Below are 16,871 nucleotides of genomic sequence, written 5' to 3'. Positions count from 1 at the left end.
CTACATACTTTTTAAATTAATTTTCTTCATGAATACTTCTTACTCAATACAGATTTGTGAGTCAGAACACCCTACTGTGCTCATTCCTTTGTCTTTTCTTCAAACACCTGGCTTATTCTCTCTCTCTCTCTCGCTCTCTCAACAATAAAATAACTCTTTCTTTGTAGACAAGGTTCTGATGATATTACGCCACTGGAAATATGGAAATTTATCCAAACTCCTGTGTTATCCAATCTGAACTTGAGGTAGAAAACACGCTAAACAAAATTGACGGTTGTACACTGTTTCAGCAAAGGAGAGAAATCCATTAGAAACACTTGCCTGTTTTTCTTAGAGCTATGCCAGCGTTCAGCAGGATTTTAGGACATAACTCTCCAAACACATGGTAGTTTAATGGAGATGTTTAATTCTAAGACTGAGGTTTTTATAATTGATCCAGGGGATTTACATAAATGAAGGGAAGAGGTCTAAATTTCTTATGCAGCTTTGAAAATCTCCATCTACGTATTATCAGTGTCCATTTAAAAAAAAAAAAAAAAAAAAAAAAAAAGATAGAGACCAAGGGCTCCGATCCTGCTCCTCATAAAGTTAATGGCACAACTCCCATTTATGTCAACCAGAGCAGAATTATGCTATAAATATAAGACTTAAATCCTAGAGCCAACAGAGAGGCACAGGGCCAAATTATGCAAAGTTAATCCAGGTCAACGGGCGTTTTGCCTAAGAACGGACTGTATGATTTGGTCCATAAGGCAATATCAAGTGTTGGAGAATACTTCGGATGTGGACTGTGACAATTCTTCCATGAAAGGGCTATACTGTATATGGCATGCTTCATATTGTATTGAAATACATTGTAATTGACATTGAAATAAAATGTAAATTGGCATACAGTCCCCCCCAGTAGTGCAAATGGGAGTTTAGCATAGTGGACCTGATCCATAGCTTATTGATGAAATCAACGGAAAGGCTCTCATTGATTGATAATTGTCTTTGGATCAGTCCCTTAAATCCACCTGTGGTTTTGAGAGGATGCATCTGTATGTTTTTAAAAATGGAGGTTTAAGGACAGTATATATATTCACTTGTATTTAAGCCTCTACTGCCTCTGAAAACTTAAAATGAGAAGGATGGTTCTAAGCAAACCCTCCTCCTTTGGTCCTATAGTTAATAACAAAACATTGAATCTGTAACAACAGCAAAAGAAAGCGTTTGGGAGTTCAAACAAGGCACAGTTTTGGTTACAGATGTGCTATGATTCCTAAGTCGGTTTCAAGTGTTGCACATACATATTGACTTTCATAATGTTGTTAGTTCTCACCGCTGGCTTTTCAATTCACGCAGTGGAATGGAAACTTTTTGAAAATCTCACTAAAGCAGAGCACCTGCCAGGAAACATGTAATACTTGATGCACCAATTGCCATCTGAATGCTCTGTGGACTCTATTACATCTCCCCATAATTCCTTTAGCTGGAGGCCTCTCCCATCTGTGGTATAATTAAATTAATACCTAACAAAGTAATATTTAAAATTATAATCTGGAGTGAAGTAACTCCTGGAGGCCACAACCCGCCTGTGTTCAGCACTGCACAAATGTACATCAGCGAGATGGGCCTGGACCCAAAGAATTTACAATCTAAGTAGAAGACTGTACTCTACAGGTGGATACGAGAAGAAGACAGGGGAGGGCACATGCAGCCAGTGTGATGGCACTGCTGAGGAAGATGGACAAACCAGCTGCCTAGTTCTTATTGAGCTATGCAGAGGCATGGTGGCCGAGAAGAGTTTTAAGGAGGCCATTGAGGTGGCTTTGCAATTGTTGACAGGGAGCTCCTCCCGCACACAAAAGGCAGCAGGGAGGAAGGACAAAGGAGCCTGCTGAAAACAACTGTGACTTTAGTTTTATTCAGAGGCGACGCATGCGGGAGGAGCACGTCGGGTCACGTCTCTCTCCGCCCTCTCCCCCCCTTCGTTGCTTGGCTTGTACTGAGCATGCTCAGTAACTTCTGCTGAAGCTGCTGCCCTTACTGTGCCCGCCCCGCCCACTACTGGCAGGCAGGGGTCATGTCTGGCTTTTATTTCAATAACAAAACTGCAATTTTAAGTGGTTGAGAGGGCAACTTTTCTTTGCCGCCGTTGTACACTGTGTTGGTTGAAATCCAATTTTGCGTGAATGATGGGAAAGTTGCGTGATTACAGCTGTGAGGCTCTGACAGAGTAGCATGGAGTAAAGCAAGCCCAGGACTGGCAGATAGGCATGTCAGCTTCCCTAGGTGTTGCAGCAAATCAATACAGCCCTGTTGATCCGAGATGTTAACGACCTGGCTCCACGTTCAGACAAAGAGGGATTCACCAGTCAGAGAGGACGTGTGGTCCAGCTGGACAGGGCTCTAGAGTGGGACTCAGCGAACTTGGGCTCTAGTCCCAGCTTTGACACGGACCTGCTGCGTGACCAGGCGTAAACAGTTCTGCCTCCTTGCCGTTTGGTTTCCGTAGCTGCAAATTGGGACTAAGGATACTCACTTTGCTTTGAGATCCATGGATGAAAAGTACCCTATAGGAGCTAGGTGGTACTATTTTTTAATTTACATAAAATAACAGCGTTTTTCTGTCCAGTGAATGCCTGTGTTGCCAGACTTCAGCTGAACAGACACTGATTCTGTAGAGAAATGTAGGAGACCCTTGAAACTCATTGTATGGTAGCCAGACTTAATTGAACACAAGTATCTACAGAGGAGGGTAATCCTGTAAACTACTGAACCATCAAGCTGCCCTGAACTAAAAAAAGAATACTGCTAATTTCCTCTTTTGTTTTACTTCCCACCGGGAAAGCCCGTGACTTCACATTACCATAGGCTTTCTCACAAGAACGTCCTGTCCCAGTTCACTTTCTAAGCTTCTCTTCTTTCCACACCCCGGCCCAGTTCCTTCGTTTGTGAAACCTTTCATGGTCCATCTGCAGATACTATACTTCTAACCAAGTATGCCTGAAGGACTCATTGAAAAAAACGTGAGCAAAGTAACTCACTTCCTGGCATTGTTTGTTTTGCTAAACTAATTTTTACTTAATAATTGTGAATATGCATGGGAGTTATTTATGTATGGGAAAAGTCTAAGGACGCGCTGGGCTAAATTCATCCTTCTTGTACTTACTGAAATCCATGGAATTATGACCTGAATTAGACCCCGTTGGTGAAATCTTGGCCCCACTTATGTTAATGACAAGAGTCTCATTGACTACCATGGGGCCAGGATTTCCCAGTATGTTGAAATGCAGGAGTGCCTTCTTCAAAAATGTTTTTAGACACTATTTATCTTCTGGACATTGCTCTGCAGACTGATAATTAACAGGACCAGCTGGGGTGTTTTTAAATAGGCAAATTGTTTTGAAGAGCTAGTGGACAGGTTCACTGAGGCAATGTATAGAAGATGAATGTGTGGAGATGAACATAGGAGTTAGTAGCTAATGCACCTACCCTTTTCAAAGAAGTACAGAATGTGCTTTCCTTGCAGAATTTTCTAGCATTTTCAGGAGACTGAGTATTAATTACAGAGGAAGAACACAAGGAACCGTGTGCTGAAAAAAGAAACACAACTTGTGAAGAGACAGTTTCCAAACTATTCACCTACTTCACAAAAAGTTAATTCAGCACAAGGGTTGGAGTGGCTGTGTTGCCAGTTGGCAGCCTGGCGGGTGGGAGTGGATGGGTTGAAATGAGGAGCCATTGTGGAAGAAACACACTCAGGCTTTTGTCAGAAAAGGTACACATTGCATCACTCCTCAGGTTTCCTGCTAGTTGACTCATAGAGCGAGACTGCATTACTTTGGAAGAAGTAGTTTACTTTTCCTAGAGATAACATGCCACCCTGTTATAGCTGCTGGTGGGAGAACAGTTACGCTGGTCTACAGCCGGAAAATATTTCTGCTCTCTCACTCTCATGTGAAGGTGATGTAGATATGTATGCAGATTTACTGCCGTCAGAGTATAAACCAGAATAAAAGCAGTTTTGGAACGTAAGGGAAATAAACAACTGATCAGTCTAATTAACCAAGAAGTCTTGTGTGTAATGTACAAAATTTAATACAATCAAAGTTTAGAGAAATCTACAAAAGCAGAAATTAAATTACCTCTGATCCAAGCTTATTGCAACAGTATTGAGAACATTATTGATCACATTCAGAATAAATGTGATCAAGAGATGTTACAGGGGCTCGGGTAGGTTGATTGTAGTTTGAGTCAAGACACAGTAGCCTGATCTTACAAAGCATTAAGCAGATGGAGGGGAAAGCCTTACAGAGAAGTGGGGGATACTGAATGCTTTTTCTGTATTTTCTAAGTGACATTAGTGCATGAAAATGGTCTCACTGAAACAGGAAAAGCCCGGGCAGCATCAGTGAAAGATTCTCCACATTGTCCCACCACTGTACAGTACTCAAAGTCTCTTTGGAGGGACCTCTAGGGATGAGACGAAAGTTCGATCTCCATGTCGGTTCAGTCCTTGGTGGTGCCTCTGCTGTGATTGCCAATGAACACACAACCTGAGCACTTACATTTGCACAGTGTTCTGAACATTTAATTAGTCCTCACAACAGCCCTGTGAGATAGGCAAGTGATCTGTCAAATAGGGATGATGATACTTACCCTCCTTTGGTATACCACTTTGGTATTTGTGGTGCGAGAGCTAGATAAGAGCTAGTAGTCATCTTCTCACCCCCATTTTACAGTTGGGAAAATTGAAGCAGACCTGTTAAATGGCTTGTCCAAGGGTTTTTGTAAATTTAATGTCTATTTGCTAGGATCTCAGTTTTTACTCTTCCCAATCATCATTTTAAGGACTTTTTTTTTTATAAAGATTCATTAATAATTTTCACTGCAAATCAATCTATTTAGGCATACAATATACTTTTAAGAGATTTACAAATAATGAGAGTTAATTTGATGATAATGGTCTGATATGATTTGCCATTAGTCACACTAAACACATTCAGAAACCTCATGGTTAAAACTAGTAACTACTCACGGATATATATATATAGAATTACACACAATTTACTGCACATAAACAACTATTTTTTAGAGGACACAACTTTGATTTACAAAGTGATCTCTGATCAAAGGCTAAAGTTTAGGATCTAGTTATTAAAACATTGCCACATTGAACATATAAGCAAACTTTTTTTGTTTATTTTAGTTTGAAACGATACATTTTGTACAAACCTAGTTTTGAATCAGTGACCTATATTCAAAATATTTCATACTTCTTTCCTGATCATTCTGTTTACTTTGTGAAATTTCACTGGCATTTGTACTTCAACATGAAGCATGATCTTTAAATTAAGAACATACCATATATTGATTCTTAGGTCTAAGCTATTGTAGTTACACAGATCCTTCCGAGACATCATTTAAGGATTGTTTATAATAATCCAAATTATTTCTACAAAGGATTTTCATTCTTTATACTAATGTCCAGTACATCGTGGGGTTTCACAGCAAACTTTCTTTACATTAGTTTTATTTATGTAGAAAGAATCAATTCCTGATGTTTATCTTTTGTAATGTCAAAAATTCACTGTAAATAGTCATTTATCAATTTGCTACAGGACCACAAAATTTTGTGTTATAATAAAGAAAAACTATTTTTATCAGGACTAAAATTTCCACTAGTCCATTTTGCAGATGGAACATCTACAGATGGGTGGTTTTTTATATGCCTCTGTATAACTGGATCCACTTATAGGAGAAGGCATTTGCTTTCTCCTATGCTAGTGCAGTCTGCGGGAAAGTTCCTAACAAAGTTCTTTGTTAGTGTTTGTAAGACTGGGTGTGAGGTTTAATTGAGGGATTTGTGCTGAATGTTCTTTCGCTTTGAGCCGTAGTGCGGCAATGCTCGACGTTTTCCTTTCAACTGCTGCCGGATCAGTGAAGGCAGTGAGAGCAGGGTCTGACGGGGTTCCTGGAGCTTTCATTAAGACTGAAGCTGTTGTCATGAGAGGATTTAAAGCACTGAGAAATCTATATTTGGAGGGGAGGGAGAAAAAAAAAAAAAGTCAATACTACCCAAACCAAGACTATTTTGGAGAAGAAATATTTACCTTATTCATAACCACAGCACTACATTGTGTTGAACTTTTTTTAAACCAAAGTTCTTATTTGTTCCAAACATATATTTTTTGGTAAGCTGGAAATTGACTTAGCTTTTTTTTTTTTTTTTTTGCAACGCGCAATATGCAAATCCATTTTGCACCTGATAAATATCACTTACTAAACTGTGGATACAGCATAGAAAAGAGATGTTCATACCACTGCACTGCATGCAGCTAACTAGAAAAATCAGTTTGATAGATTTACTGTCGTTCTCTTAACAGGTTAAATCCTTTGTAAGCAAATCTCGTAATGTGGTAGATCAGCACGCTCTGAGGAAACAACAGAACACTTCATAAAGGGAACAATTTTCAGATAGGCCTTTGTGCAACCAATTTGTTGTGACAAGTTATTTCATGTGAAAAGCAGCATAAATCAGCATGGCAGAAAGGTCTGCTTGTTAATCTGAGGCTAAAATATAGGCTGTCATTTCAGGAGGGAGAGGACTATACAGTGCTAACACGGCAGCAACTTTCTGTTGCTAAATTTCAGCATTTGGAGCAAGCAAGACTGAGGAGCAGATCCTCAGCTCTGACAATTTAGACAGGTTCAGGATCTACCCTTAGGTCTTTGAGTCTGGGGAAGAAGACAGCTCAATCCTGTGCTTATTGTAGTCAATGGCAAAACACCCAGCTCTAGGCAAGCAGGTTTGGGCGCATGTGGCTTCAGTAAGGGAAATGTCAACTGTGCCAACATGGCCCTGAAATTAAAGCCAATGATACCAGCTCTGTCACTGGTACTCAGGAAACCGGGACCATGTCCTGCTCTCCTGTCTGGGAGCATCCAGTATAATTTTGTAGAGCCACTTTGAGAGCTCGTATCTGTATCTGCTGTAGCAGATTTTAAGATGTGCAATAGACAACTGTGTATATGAGAACAGAATAGAGTCCATCGTGGGTCTACATTAGAACAATCATGAAGACAAGGGCTTCACTGGGGCCAGGATTTCACCCAATGTACACAATTGTCCTTTAAACAGTAACTATGTAGAAAGACTTTCATGAGGGTTTACAGCTAATTTAGGGCTAAATCCTGCTTATCATACTCAAGTTGTCCCAGTGAGTAAGACAAGACATGCGAGAGCTGACCTTTTAAATAACTTTTTATATTATTTCTTTAAAGAGACAGAATCCACTGGAACACTGGAACACACATTCAATTAGGGGACCTGTGAATTGCTGACTGATATTAAGCTTTTGTACTACCCTGAGGTTTAAATGAAAAATGCTTAAAATACGCTCTATGTACCTTCCAAAATGAGGACTTAAAATTGAATTTCTGAAGAGAGATGTCCAGGCAAGACTGCTGAGACCAAATGGCCCTAAGCTTGCAGGGTTGAATGTTGGAGTTGCAGATGGCATAGCGATCGTTGAAAGTGGCATTGATCTCCAGGCGTGGTCCAGAAGAGGAGACTGACTCAATGGGACATCCAAGAACAGACCCAATGGATGCGTTAAGGAGATTCCTGGAACATTCCCTAACATTTCCGTTTTTTCACGTTTCCTCCACTTTGCCCTTCTGTTTTGAAACCAGACCTTCAGAGAGAGAATGCCAAAAGGGTTAGCTATACTGCTTTTGTTGTTTCTTTGATCAGCTATGGTAGGCCATTATGTAAATGGCATAGCAGTGACCTTTATTTTAAAAGTACAGTTTCTGTATAGAAAGGCTCTGTTCATAAAGTGTTTATTAATTAATAGATGTCAGAAGGCATGTTATGGATTTGAGAAGTATCTGTTGGAGGCATATCCGTAAAAGGTGTTATTGGTTATAAATCATAGCAATATGCAACCTATGACCTGTTGGACTCTAACTATTCATTATCTATTAAACAATGAAAACAGTTTAGTAATTTATTACCCCTTTATTAGTTGAGCCTTAAAATATGACCTCCCACCCCTAAAAAAAATCAAATCAAAAGGTAGCTACCTCAGTCCATGCAATTTCAGAAGCAATTTAATCGTAACTAAAATAATTATTTAACCAAAACAGAGTGATTTAAATGCTTAGTTTGACTAGCTACATAGAAGTATTTAAAAAACATTTTTTTAGATATTTATTATTTGCCATTGTTGATAAGTGATTGACTCAAACTGATGTCACACACCATTATGTGAAACTGATTAACTCAGTTGTATTACAATAGAAATCCATGTTATTCAAGATACCAAGTATGTTCAGATACTTGAGTTCTGATAACCAGGAGTCAATAAAACAGGGACTCATGCTTGCAGTTTCTTAGAAACGGGGCTTTGAATGGTAAGGATTCTATTATACAATGTACTTTTGTGCAGTAAACTGCTTATTACATCAACTTCTTTTTGCAAAGCTGCACTATCAATTATCTTAGTCTACTGACTATATTAGAAAGTAACAGAGTGATATTAGAATTTAATTTACTCTGACAACTGATACCACATAATTTTTTCTGTAATTTTGACTCTATTTTGGAGTATTCTCTCATGGGGCCCTAAATAGAAGTGTGAAGTAAGGTGAAAATGCATTGTAAAATATACAGCAGAGAGTGGCTGAAACCAGAACCCCATATATGAATGCTCCCAAGCCTGAGGATTCAAAATCTAAATTTTCTCAAATGTTGAGATGTTCTAATTCAGGTAATTAAAGAGAGACGTTCAAACTGAGTTCTGGACATTGATCAAAGATTTTCATTTGGGCTTATCTTTAACACAAATTTTATATCTAGACTCGACTGAAATTCAATAAGCCATTAGCAGAAGTGGTCAGATAGCATAAATGATCCTGTGTTAATTGGTATATTAATAGCCCCCAAAATAGGAATAAATATTTACTACGGAGAATGCTGGGGCATAAATAGACACTTCTATTTGCAGATGCAGTATTATAAAACTAAACAGTCTGGTGCGTGGAGAGAATTATTATTTTTTTAAAATGACCAGTGAGTCACAGTACCAAGCATTTTTGTAAATTTTTTTTTTTTTTAATCAGAGTTCTCTAATATTGGAGCAACTCTGGTCTGGTAGTTAGAGCAGGGCTGACTGGGAGTCATGGACTTGCTCTGATCTTGGGCAAGTTGCTTACCTTCTCTGTGACTCAGTTTACCTGTCCATAAAGCATCTGTTTCATAAAGAGCTTTTTGATGTTTAATTAAATAGTAATTGTACAGTGCCAAGAGCTTCTGAAGGAAAGCTCTATAGAAGTGAAAAGTTGTTAATACCCAGAGTATATTGCCAAATGGTGTGTGTTGCAAGTCCTGGTCTTTTCCCTTCAAATCAATGGCAAAACTCCTATTGAGTTCAAAGGGACAGGATTGGGCCACGCATTACTCTCCCTAAAATATATTACATTATATATAATAAGGAGCCAAAGAATACTGTAATGAAATACCCACATGACATAAGTCTTGTGACTGTTTATTCACAGTGACTTGAAAAAGCAGTGACTATTTGAGCACATCTTTTGTTTAGGTTTTTTTTTTTTTTAAAAGCTAGCAATATTCTGTGGAAAACTCTAGTGACTTTGTTGCAAATATAATGGTGTCTTTTTCCTCTGGGCAACTATTGTATACTTCATGTTTAGGTCAGTTTCCAAGAGGATTGGTGTTTTTGAACCAAGATTTGATAGTCTGGCACAATAATCCTGAAAACAATAAATAGTCTAACGCATCAAAGATTGTAAATGGTCAAATTTCTCATAGGGAATAGATGAACTAGTGAAATGCTGGAAATCTATCTACAGATGTGAGCCAGGTGCATGAAAGAGACACTTGCAGTTGTGTTTTTCGGCTTTAGGCATCTGCTAAAATAGATTTTAGTAATTTAATTAAATTTTTTACAAGGATTACTGGTTGAATAGAGGCTACCAATCACTTGTCAATAAGCATCATAAATGGAGCTACAGCTGGTATCTCACAAGGAAACCTCCCCCCCGACTAGGTCTAAGCCATCAGTGCTCTGCTCTAAAATGGAGTTCCAAGGACTAAAAGAGGGGTGAGAATATTACATGACACTTGTGCCTTATATGCAGTGTTGCCAGTTTCTTTATCCTGTACATGCATTTGGACCCCTTTCCTAAACATAGCAAAAGACAAGTGCTGTATGTATAAGAGAATATATTACCACTGTTGTGAAACCTATTTAAGCATTTTTTCCAGTCTGCTCCAGCGAAACGGAATGAGGAGTGAAATGTTTCCTACCTTGAAATGTTAAAATAATTCCTTTAGTTTACTCTTATGCAGTCTGTAGAGTTGTCTTTTATTATTGCAATATTATTGAATGTCTGTTACGCAGATTGTAAATCCAGTGTAACAATTGATTTCAACTGGCCATCAGCCATTGTATTTATCAAACTTCCTTTTAAAATGTAAACTGAATTTGGACTATCAGCACTGAAAACCATAATTTAGGTCTAAAAGCCCAACCTTGAACTCCTTACCTGGGCAAGACTCACATTCATATGCGTGATAAATGGGGCATAAATACATATCTTATCTTACAGTGACATCATAAACAGACAGTGCTTTCAAAATTTTAGCATGTATATTATTGCAAATAACATTTAGATTTAATACAAGCATCAAAATGACTAATTTGTATTTTTGCTACTGATTAAGAGAAGTGTTCAACTGCCTTTTAAAAATGGTTTAGCTTTACCATTTTAGATCATTACATTTATGTCAAGCTACCTTAGTAATGTGCATCTATACAGAGAGGTGTACAAACTTATAGTATGGAGCATGCTATGTATACTGTTTAGCTGACCATATCCTCATGGGCTAAATACCCCCAAAATAATGTGTTAGAGGTATGTAACACAGAAGAGTGAGTTGTAGACTCCTAGAGTCATTACACTTCTGATTAGTTTTAAAATTTAACACGAATGGTCTATAAACTAGAGTATATTAAATATTGCATATGTGATTTTTGTAGCTATTGATAGACTCAGTGTATCCTGCAAAAATTATTCCTATGTCGAGACTTTAATTAGAAATTGAAATTATCATTCATAATCCAAAGTTAGAAGTACTTGGTGTTTTGAAAATAAGAAAAACTTTATGCAATTTTAAGAGAGAAGCCTAGTGAATATAAAGTCAGTTTTCAATTTAGTCCTCCCTGGAGACTTGAAATCCCTTCAGAATCATGTGAATTAAAACACTTCCTTATACATTTTTTAAAAGTTCAATTATACATGTGGCTAGCCATAGTGTATCTTTGTTGCTAAGGTTGATCTCAGGATCATTAGCAAATAATCTCAGAAGGATATTCAGTTTGCAGTAATCCTTATTACTTTATAAGTGCATGCTTTATCAATGATGCCCATGGTGTTGAATCAACCAGCTGATATTTCTAACTTTTTCATGTTAGAAAGAACTTTTAAAGATCTGTTCCTATTTTTCTCTCCAGACCAATGATCTTCACTAATAATCAGAAGTACAAACTTGTTAACAGAACCAAAGTATGGACTCAGGCAAGAATGCTGCTGGAAGTCCATAAAGGTTGGTTTCAGACCAGACTTTTGTGTTTTTCCTTTCCCATGGTATGGAAAAAGATGAGGTTCCGTGATACATTTTCAAAAAGGGGTTACAGGGGAAATCTCCTTAGATGGTGGAAACAGCTGAAATAAGTGGGTACATTTTGAAGTGAGACGTGAATAAGGTAATTGTTCACTTTTCTTTCTTGCTGGGTTACTTCCAATTAGGACTCAATGAAATGCAACCGTTTCTACTGACTCTGGTAAGAGGAAAAAATATTGTGCCTGTTCCCTATTTTATCTGGGCTTGCTTCTACTTCCTCGGGAAGAGGTACAACAGGTGTCTCCCCAGAGAAGCAGTTTGAAAAGCAACAGGCTGATGTGCTGCCAGTGAGGTACAGAAATGACAATCTGGCATTAAATTAGCCTCACAGAGTGTTACTTTCGATCAGGTCAAGGAGATACAATTGCTATATATTTTAATAATGTCTATTGAGATACCATACTATTTGAGCGCCTCAGAATCTTTAATGTATTTATCCTCAACACCTGTGAGAGCTGTTATCTCCATGTTACAGTTGGGGGAATGAGGCAGAGAGACCAAGTGACTTGCCCATGTTAGCACAGGAAGTCTGTGGCAGAGCAGGAATTGAATCTTGGTCTCATGTTAGTAACCCAAACCATTCTGCCTGTGACACATAATAGTCTAGTCTCTTGAGGGCTGTAATACTGTGGTCTCATTACAGTTGTTGGGTTTAGTGTATGGCTGATGGTGATGGTCTGTGACATATAGGAGCTCACACTAAATATTCTGGTGGTCTCTTCTGGCTTTAAATACTGTGACACTGGAGCATCCTTCCTCTCAACATTTGCCTAGTACTCCTATGTGGCTATGCCACTGAACGTTACCTGTCCTTTTTCTGACATTCACAGGGCACTTGAGTTCAGATCATCTACATTATCCCTTTTGCCATATACCTGTACTCCCAATAGCTCCAAAAACAGACATCATCTAACAGCGCAACCACTGCATGCAATATAAGGAGGTGAGAATAGGATTGGGGAAGTAGGTGGGTTAACAGTTTTGCATCCACGTTCATTTTATGGGAGAAACGTGGTTGTCATGCGTTATGGTATTTTAGTTACTAAGAGCATTGGTGATATTTATGCTGGCTGTGTAGGGGGCCACTTATGCTGGGTGTGTAGGGGGGCATTTTCTTTCCTTAAAGGTCATATTTATCTGTGGGATTGAGATGAAAAAGGTGAGAAAGCTTGCTCACATGAATAAAATCATTGAGCACTGGCAGTAATATATACATTGTCTAAGAGTCTTCTCTAATGGTTGGAAGTTTTTTTTCCCCAGTCACCAAGGCCCAGATCCTCACAGGTATTTAGACTCCTAACTTCCACTGAAATTAGAAGCCTAATTATCTTTAAGAATTTGGGCCCAAGTGTTAAGATATGGACAGATGAGGAAATTCAAGACTTCTGGGGCCAGATCCTCAGCCAGTGTAAACTGTTATAACTCCATAGACTTCAACCGAACTACAATTTACACACACTGAGCATCTGGCTCCGATGGTGTAATGTGAGTAGAAAGAGAGCTACACAGAGGAGCCTCTGAGTAAGCCTGTTAAATCAGGGGAGAGGCTACAATGTATATCATACTCATGAAAAATGAACAGTACATTCTGGGAGCCAAGTAATGACCGCAGCTTGCAGCTGGACTGATATGCAAAGTCATTCATTCAATATCTGATGTACAGAATGCACTGAGGTTAGTATAATTTGATTGGTTTTGGGCTAATTTTGACCCTTAATTGTCTGCTTGAAACTAAGTTTTTAACAAGATTTAATGGTTGCTATGTAGAAAAGTTTAAAAAAAAATCTTAAGAGTAAATGAGTTAACACCAGAGTCAATACTTTTTAAAAGGGACTGTTATGTGTGTTTAGAAGCAGGATAGGCTATTCAAGGTTTCTTAGTTACCTGAACATATATGTTTCTTTAGAAAACTGCAGTTTGGTGACCAGTTACACAATCTTTGTCCCTGTGCACTTAAGGTTTTGTCTGATGTTCCATTATAACGGCCCAACCTAGTAATAAAAATTCCCTTCAAGCAGAGATTCTCATCTCAGTCTCCGAATAATCTTTTAATTTATTTAACCCATTAAAAAAAATAATGTAGATGTTTTCATGTTAAATTGGGGGCAGGTGATGCTGCATGAATGCTTTTGTGAACTACATAAATAATTGCTTAGATTTAGAACACAGTGTTCAACTAAGCATTAGTTCACAACGTGATCTAACCACTTTGGGTCTTTTTATCGTTTTGGTCAACAGTCAAAACATTAGTTTTTGGCACTTCAAAAGAAACTGTATAAATATTTTTGCACTGCTACTGTGGACTTTTATAAAACCAGATACAGAGAGTAAAAAAAAAAATGCCCGTATGCATTTAATTTTGGACCATTACAGACCATTGATAAATATGCATTTTTAAGTGTACATTTAGAAAATGTTACTGTCTGAAATGTTATGGTTAGGGTTTCTGTCTCAGATTTGATAATGGATGACATGTCCAGGATATTTCTCCTTTCTTTAAAAATCAAAAAGGAAAAAATATTTAAAAGTTGCAGTTGCAGCAGCTGTTGACAAAAGCCAGAAAATTACAAATTTAACTACATTCTGAACTCGTATACAATATTATTGTCCCCATTTTTGTTTTTAAATATTTTTTCCAGCGGAGGAAATTATTGTGACAAATTTTATTGTGAATCTTTAGGCTTTTGTTGGTTTGTTTCAGAACTTTAAGATTTAAATATAAAATAGTATTTAAATAATATGCACACAACTCATTCAAATCCACTTCTATATCTGTAAACAGACATGCATGCAGATGTTTAACTAGGTCAGACAAGATGCCGCTTATTTTTAAATGATCATTTCATGTTTGCTGAAATGTACTAATATCGTATCTGACCATTACTATATTTCATGTTGATATTTCTGGTTTTGTGAGGGGTGGGAGAATAAAAATTGCTTTATTTTAATTTGAATAGCTCTGATCACATTTGGTCCTCTTTTGTAGGATAATATGAGATTACAGTCCCCAACTTTTTATATTCTTTACAGCCACACTTCTCAATCTGAGTGAGCTGGAACAATAAAAAAAAGCCCGTAGCACTAAGGAAACACTTACCACTTAATTTAAAGCGAAGAATGTTTATACATACCAAAAGGCAGTGTATTCAGTCAAAACTAGATCCACATTCTTTAGTATCTGTTACTCACCTGAACTCTGGCTTCTGTTAAATCCAGCCGCATTGCTAGCTCCTCTCTGCGGAAGAGCCAAACAGCATTTAGTTTTTGGATCTTTAGCCCCAAAAAAGGGGTTGTTGGCTTCATCAGAAATGGCCCCATCCCACAGCGAAAGTTCAGTAAAAGCCCAATCAAAGGCCCTGCCCTTTAGAGGTGATTTCTAATCCAGCAACCTCTCCACAGCGCCTGAGCCCCCAGCCCCAGGAACGTCCACCTCGGACTTGTTCAGAACCGCGCTCAAGTGGCTGTAAGTTGTCAGACCCGCACAGCGGCGCGTCCTGCCTTCCCCTCGGTCCTTCCCTGCGGGCGCGGAATGGGCCACGGCTGTTCCTCGAAAGCCAGCGCGTAGCGTCCGGGGGGGGCGATCGCCGGCCCCTGTCCTTGCATCCCCCGGGGACTTCCAGTGGGGTTTGTTCCTTAAATCACGGAGGGCCGTGGAGGGGGCAGGAGCCATTGCAAGGTCTGCTCCCCCTGCTGGGGGCGTGGGGGGAAGGGATCGCCCTTGGGCCCGGCCCGGTGCACCCCACCCGGTGGAAACTTTGGGGAGAGGGCGCAGTCCGGGCCCGATCCTCCACCAGCTGGGCAGCGCCTGCCGGGGGGAAGGGCTAGGGCCGGGCTGGGGCCGGGCCGGCTCCTGGCGGCCCCCAGCGGGCGCTGCTGGGTCCGGCCCCGAGCTCCGGGGCGGGGGCGGCCGGGGCCGGGCTCGCTCCTACCTGGTGAAGACGTCGGGGTAGTGGCACTTGCGGAACGCCCGCTCCAGCTGCTCCAGCTGCAGGTTGCTGAACGTGGTGCGGTAGCGACGCTGCTTCCTCTTCGGGGGGCCCGGCGCCGCGGCCGCGGGGGCTGAGCCGGAGAGACGGGCCCCCAGCGCCGCCGGCTCCCGGTCCCCGCCGCTGCCCCGCTCCGCCGCCTCCCCGGCCTCCGCCGCCGCTTCCTCCGCGCCGGGGATCGGGCGCTTGGCCGCGGCTGGCGGCTCCGGGGGGTCCCCGCCTGGGGGGAGGGAGAGAAGCCCAGGAATGAGGGGGGGGGGGGGGACTCCGCACGGGGGGAGCCGGCAGGGCGGCCCGACCCCATCCGCCCGCTCCCCGCAGGTGTGGGGCTGGCCGGCGCCCTGGTCTCCCCCGCCTCCCCATGCATCCATCCCGGGCGGGGTGCCCCGGTCCCCGGGCAGGGCGCCGCTCACCTGGCCGCCTGGCGGCGGGGCTCCGGCCCAGGATGCTGTCTATGAAGTAGGAGGTGAGCAGGTGCAGGGCGGGGGCGGCCGGCCCGGGAGCTGCGCTCTGCATGGCTGCGGGCTGGCAGCGGGCAGAGCCCCCGGCTCCGCGCCGGGTTTTATTGGAGCCGGCGGCGACCGGCTGGGCGCCCCCGGTATTAGCATTTCATTAGCGCGCTGGCGTCAAGGGCGGGGGTGGGACCCGAACTGGGGCCGGGATCGCAGGCTGGGCAGGCGGGGTGGGACTGCCAGGCCCTGCAGGGGGTGGTGGGTGCCAGCCCCCTGGGAGCCGGGCGGAGGGAGGGGCCTGCCAGCACTCCCTCCCCGCCTCTGCCCGGGGCCGAACAGGGCAATCCCCTGCGGCCTCGGGAAATGGGTGCCCCGCCCAGTCTCCAGGGAGGGGGCACCAACTCCCCCCGCCCCAGCCTGTGCCAGGATGGGATGAGAGGGAGGACGCCCCCGCTGGGCGGAGCGGGGAGTGGATGCCAGCTCCCACCCTCCGCCGGGGTAGGGTAGGGGAGGGACCTGCCAGGCAATGGACTCTCAACTCCCCCCCACTTGAAGGTTGTAGGCCGGGCTTTATTTGTGCCAGGGCTGAGCCCCCGGCACCTCTTGGCTTGGCGGGTCCTAGCCCCTGCACCTCTTGCTGCCTCCGTTCTGAATGTAAAAAGAAATGGCTTGAGCCCCACGCCTCTTTCATTACAAATTCAGCATTGGTTTTGGGGGGGGGGCCAGGGGATGCTTTTA

At 41.7% G+C, this 16,871-nt stretch overlaps 1 protein-coding gene across 1 annotated transcript; it reads right to left on the bottom strand.

The window, feature by feature from the left end:
* Positions 1-4,064: 4,064 nt before the first annotated feature.
* On the bottom strand, positions 4,065-16,384 carry ESX1 (ESX homeobox 1). The gene is made up of 5 exons (XM_067549702.1): positions 16,095-16,384; positions 15,625-15,901; positions 14,885-14,930; positions 7,396-7,682; positions 4,065-6,018 (listed from the first exon to the last, which is right to left on the bottom strand). Exons 1-5 carry the CDS (start codon positions 16,195-16,197, stop codon positions 5,793-5,795), a joined length of 939 nt encoding a protein of 312 aa, XP_067405803.1. The 5' UTR covers positions 16,198-16,384; the 3' UTR covers positions 4,065-5,792.
* Between the last annotated feature and the right edge of the window lie 487 nt (positions 16,385-16,871).

Source organism: Emydura macquarii, unplaced genomic scaffold (genome assembly GCF_026122565.2).
Source record: "Emydura macquarii macquarii isolate MOO-44397 ecotype Brisbane River unplaced genomic scaffold, CSIRO-AGI_Emac_v2 contig_1253, whole genome shotgun sequence".
Lineage (NCBI taxonomy): Eukaryota > Metazoa > Chordata > Testudines > Chelidae > Emydura > Emydura macquarii.
The sequence above is the reverse complement of the archived record's forward strand: the minus strand, read 5'-3'. Positions and strand labels throughout refer to the sequence as shown.